The 5966-nt window shown below is 38.6% G+C and overlaps 1 protein-coding gene across 1 annotated transcript; it reads left to right on the top strand.

Annotated features, from left to right (window-relative positions):
* On the top strand, nt 1275-3416 carry LOC104753057 (ATP-dependent DNA helicase PIF1-like). The gene has a single exon (XM_010475337.1). It carries the CDS (start codon nt 1275-1277, stop codon nt 3414-3416), a length of 2142 nt encoding a protein of 713 aa, XP_010473639.1.

Raw genomic sequence — 5966 nt, 5'->3', positions numbered from 1 at the left:
CTGGAGGCATACAGATTCCGAGCTCAACAGGTTTGTATTCTATATATAATTCCCAAAATATAGAAACTAATACATCAAACACTATCGATATTTCCACAATCATGTTTCAATTTTAATACTTTCTAAAACTTCATATATTCTCAAGACATCGAAAGAAATAGGGTGAAGCGAAAACAAATATTGTCAAAGCATCCAAGGAAATTACAAAGGCTTCGCCCACCTTCCACTTCTCCTTCTTTCACAACATGTTCAGGTTCAACATCTTGCATTCACTATATGCTCTGGATTTGTTAAATTTTACTCGTCGTTAAACAAAGGATTAGCTCAGTCAATACACTACTTACATTTTTCAAAATCTAGATGTGGAGACCACATCAACTCCAGAAAATAGGAAGCATAATAGAGATATACGTATAGAAGCGCGGAGATTAAGCCGACAACAAACAAACCTCAATGTAAGAGCAAAATTTCCCTAAGTTCAATGTGCGTCCTTCCCTCTCGGGTAACTGTTAACAAGGATACTAATTTTCAAAAACAGGTCAACAACAACTATCACCACCACTAGAGGCACAAACACTTGGTAAACGTCCAGCAGCAGACAGATCTACCATAACCGAGAAGAAAGGTTTGATATTAAATTCAAATACCTTAAACTGTGAAATATATTTTACGTTAATTAAGTTATACTATATTTTATAGTATTAAGTTACACCAACACAAACAAATTATCATAGGGAAACGTCACCGCACAAAACATGTTGGAAATGCGCTGGTTAATTGTCGGTATTGCGATGCTTTGATGTGGCAAGCAGAGAGCCAAAGGAAAACCAAAGACATAACCAAATTGAGCTTCTCCATTTGCTGTCATGCGGGGCGTGTATCACTACCGAAGATGAAAGAAACTCCATCATATTTGGACAAACTTCTGAAAGATTCCAATTTCCTCCAACAAATAAGGACGTTTAACTCTCTTTTTGCATTTACGTCAATGGGGGCTAAAGTCGATGAATCGATTAATAGAAGACCTGGCCCATATTGCTACAGAGTTCATGGACAAAATTACCACAGACTTGGGTCCCTTTTGCCGATTGATGGAGAGGCCCCCAAGTTTCTACAATTGTACATTTTTGATACGACCAATGAGGTGCAAAATAGAATTAAAGCCCTAACGAATGGGAACTCAGTAACCCGACCTGATGAAAGAATAATCTGCGGGTTGCTAGAGATGTTGGACGACACCAACGAGCTTGCAAAAATATACGAGCTTGCGAACAATGTTGACAGAGTGGATGGAGATGAATAAAACTGATGAGGAGGCACGGAGTTTGACATATGTCCAATTCGCAACTCGATTTGTATGGCATGCCACTACCAAAAATTGGACGAAAAGAAAGCAAGGTTTTACCATCGGGAGGTTAGTGAATATACATCCTACAGTTGGTGAACTATACTACTTGAGGATGTTACTGTTCAAAGTCAAAGGCGTAACAAGCTTTAGTGAGATCAAGACAGTTGCAGGAGTCACTTATCAAACATACAAGGAAACATGTTGTGCAAGAGGGTTGCTAGATGGAGATAAAGAATGGATAGAAGCATTAGAGGAAACAGCACAGTGGGGTTCTGCTAGCCAATTGCGTGAACTCTTTGTCACACTAATAATTTTCTGCCACGTGAGTAGTCCTTCAAAATTATGGAGCCATTGCTGGAAGTCTCTAGCTGAAGACATCGAGTACAATCAACGAAAGGTTTTACACATGCCTCATTTAAATCTCACCGAAGATCAACTAAAGAGTTACACTTTGATAGAGATGGAGAAGATCATGCATCAACATGATAGATCACTGTTGGAATATACAGACATGCCTTTGCCAAATATGGAGTTGTTGACTGATATGAAAAACACTTTCATTAATGAAGAAATGAGCTACAACCCAGAAACTGAGAGAATAGAACATGAAAGACTATACCACAGTCTGAATGAGGAGCAGAGAATGGTATACAACGGAGTATTAGATTCAATAGAAGCTGGTAAAGGAAACCTATACTTCTTATATGGACATGGTGGAACGGGGAAAACATATCTATACACAACCATCATTTCAAAGTTAAGATCACAAAATAAAATTGTAGTTCCAGTTGCATCTTCAGGCATTGCAGCTTTGCTTCTTCCCGGAGGTAGAACAGCCCACTCAAGATTCAAAATACCAATTACCTTAGAGGAGCATTCATTATGTGACATAAAACCAAGATCCATGATAGCAGAACTGCTGAAACGGGCTGATTTAATAATTTGGGACGAAGCACCCATGACTCATAGATTGGCATTTGAGGCCTTCGATCGAACAATGCGAGATATCTTATCTAAAGAAGATCCATCTGCAATGGATAAACCATTTGGTGGGAAGACGCTTTTGCTAGGTGGCGATTTCAGGCAAATACTACCTGTGATAAATGGAGGAAGTAGACAAGACACAGTGTCAGCTGCAATCAATCGCTCCAATCTTTGGGATGCCTGCATTCTCTACACATTATCACAAAACATGAGACTGAAAAATGAAGAGAAAAAATTTGCAGAGTGGATACTTCAAGTTGGGGACGGAAATGCACCATCTATCGAAACGATGGAAGATACTAATGCGGACACAGACAACATCAAAATACCAGCCAACTTGATGGGTCCATCTGGAGAAAACTCACTACACCAACTTGCGGCTGATGTGTACCCAGATTTTGCAACCAAATACAAGAAGCCAAAATACCTCACTAAAAGAGCCATATTAGCTCCAAAGAATGACACAGTCCGTGATCTGAACATGATGATGCTTGAACAAGTTCCTGGGGATTCAAAGGAATACTTAAGTTCAGATACAATAGAAATGGAAGGAGACACATCTGACAAAGATCAACTGCTATATCCAGTGGAGTTTTTGAACACACTAAAATTTTCGGGATTACCAGATCACAACCTTACCATTAAAGTAGGGTCTCCAGTTATGCTGCTGAGAAATATGAATCAGAAAGAGGGTCTTTGCAATGGTACCAGACTAATTGTTACACACATGGGGGAAAGAGTCATAGAGGCAGAGATCCTGACTGGGACCCGTGCAGGAAACAAGGTGGTTATCCCGCGTATTATACTCTCTCCAGCAGATTCCAAATGGCCATTCAAATTAAATCGACGACAATTTCCCTTGCGGCTTAGCTACGCAATGACAATCAATAAAAGCCAAGGACAAAGTCTGAAAAAGGTGGGCTTATATCTTCCAAAACCAGTATTCACACACGGACAATTGTATGTGGCACTATCTAGAGTCACATCAGAGGGAGGGCTAAAGATACTAAATGTGGAGAAGGAAAACAATGATGAACATACAGTTAAAAATATTGTTTTCAGAGAGGTCTTCAACAACCTTTAGAACTCAACAGAACCACAGGTATGACTAAACTATCAATCGTAAATTAGTACAAAAACTGAAACAACTAAACTCAGACATGTTGTTAACAAATAATCACCTCTATAGGACATGGACGACCAATAGAAGGCGGCACCATACATTAAAGTATCCTTTTTCACATGGGCACAACCAAAGTATCCTTATACCCATATTACTTTCATAATCAAACTTCGCATTATATACTCTGCATTTGCCATTGTTTCGTTTTCCTTTGGTGATAAACACAGATAACAGGTACAACACTAAAAGGAGGAGGATGCAGTAGTACAGAAAGTAAATGCCCTTTGAAGAAAAATTTATATGAGATTACCAATAACACTAAACGATGAGAGAGGAGAATACAAAGAGAGTTAGTCTGAGGCTCGCCCGAGGTCTAATAGATGGTTCCCGCAAATCTAAACAAATTTTTAAAAAATGTGTAACTGTAGTCTATAGGCAAGATATTACCGTGTAAACCACACCGGAGGTGTTTTCCGGTATCCTTTAGTGGAGGTTGAGAGGGCAGTCTCTCCCCAGACGTAGCGGTGGCAACCGTGAACTGGGTTAACAAACCTTTTTGCTCAAAAGTCCAAGAACCACCAGGCACAGTTAGCACACAGCACAAACAGAGACATAGCAAGACACAAAGAAAAATCAAAGGACGACGTCGTATTCCCAAAAAAAGATGACAACCAAAAACACCAAATCCAACAAAGGAACCGACAAGAACTACGCGCTGGAAACGAACAACATATGAAGAATTTGCTAAAACCCAACCAAAAAAAAAGCCAATAGTGGAATATACGAGACAACAATGCCACATTTGCTGAAACGAAAGACCAATTTCGAAGACAAATAGCAGAGGAAATAAAGATCTTCAAGTTTTACCCACCCCACAAAATTGCCCACAACAAACCAGCACAACGAAGTCTTTTGGGAAACAATCAACTTAATTACAAACCACCACACCACAACAACCCACGATTAGAGCTAAATGACCAACACAAACAGACTAAAGGGAAACAATTGGCGAAATAAAAGAGAAATATACTAAAAATTGAAACCCATAGAGGGCCGGTGATGACACACCTTAAACGTGAACATGGCTTTCGAACCCCAAACAGGGGACCAAAATGCATTTATATAAAAAGGGAAAAATATAAAACAAACAAAATCTCAATTAACACAGTGATGGAGTTGCCCGAAACACACAAGAACCGACCACCGACGCAAATACTAATAAACAGGAGGACGACACGTGAAGAATAACATAAAAACTGGGCCTCTACAACTATGGACCTTTAAAACAACATGGGCTCTAGAACCGGTATGTTAATAGCAACGACAACACAAACACCCACAAAACCAAAAAGGCTTCACTGACCTGGCAGCCTGGGACAGTACGACGACAGACTCAAACAAAAAAGAGCACCCAACCAAACAAAATAAACTTAAACTAAAAGACTATGAACCCAACCAAATATACAAGTGGGAAAAATAAAGGTAACCAAGAGAAAAACAAAATCAGGCATGGACCAACCCAAAAATAGTGAATAGAAATTATGGCGTGCACACATAACACACACACACCATCAGTATCTATAAAAACAAATTAAAAAATAACCCAGACACCAATTTGGAGAAAAACAAAAACGCACACACCACAGGTAAAATAAAAAATACAGTAACGAAAACCAAAACAAAATTCATAATTAGGGCCGATATTGGAATAATTGGCTTATAATATATAGTGCAAACTATGCCAAAAGGGGTTTTAAAAAGACCAAGACATAATATTATTATTGAATTAAATATAAAAGGAACCTAATGTATTCCCATACAACAATGAACTTCAATTAAAAACAACACACAAACATTATTCAATGATTCCACGAGCCAAACAGGCTTCTTTGTATGTTTCATAAACAACACCTTCATATTTCCTCAAATCTTCAGCACATGTAGGGCCCCTCACTACACCTAAAAGGATTCTCATAAAATACAACTCTCCTCTGTTATTAGGAACATGACCAATCACCCCTCTCTGAAACCCTCTTTTCCTTGGCAAAAACCGCTTCTTTTTTCGGTTCCAAGTAAAAAGACTTGGAATCTCCCCATATGTGAGTGTCCTCGCAAGTGAGTTCTCCCTATTCAAATTCAACCAAGCCTTGAACATAGAGTCTCCACCAACCTCATCACCATCCTCATCACCATCAAAGATACAGTGCTCCACCCCTGGTGCATGAAAACTTAGTTTAAGCTCCGAAACGTTAGCCATATTTTTCGCCTAAACCTTAATGACAAATTACAAAGAAACAGACTTTGGAGCAATATATAGAGGTTATACACAATCTATACTATTAAAACCAAGTTTCATACATTTACTACTCAATAAAATAATTATGTGAATATCTTTTAGTCAACAATAATGAAAGCGACATCTCACATTTACCAAAAAAAATAACCCCCCTTACAACTCAAATCCCATTCAAAAACCCAAAAAAAAAAGCAACCTAATTACACAACAAATTA

This window comes from Camelina sativa, chromosome 2, assembly GCF_000633955.1.
Source record: "Camelina sativa cultivar DH55 chromosome 2, Cs, whole genome shotgun sequence".
NCBI lineage: Eukaryota > Viridiplantae > Streptophyta > Magnoliopsida > Brassicales > Brassicaceae > Camelina > Camelina sativa.
The sequence above is the reverse complement of the archived record's forward strand: the minus strand, read 5'-3'. Positions and strand labels throughout refer to the sequence as shown.

Excerpts from the sequence above, each read along its gene's own strand:
- LOC104753057 (XM_010475337.1), top strand. The coding sequence starts at position 1,275 with ATGTTGACAGAGTGGATGGAGATGAATAAAACTGATGAGGAGGCACGG.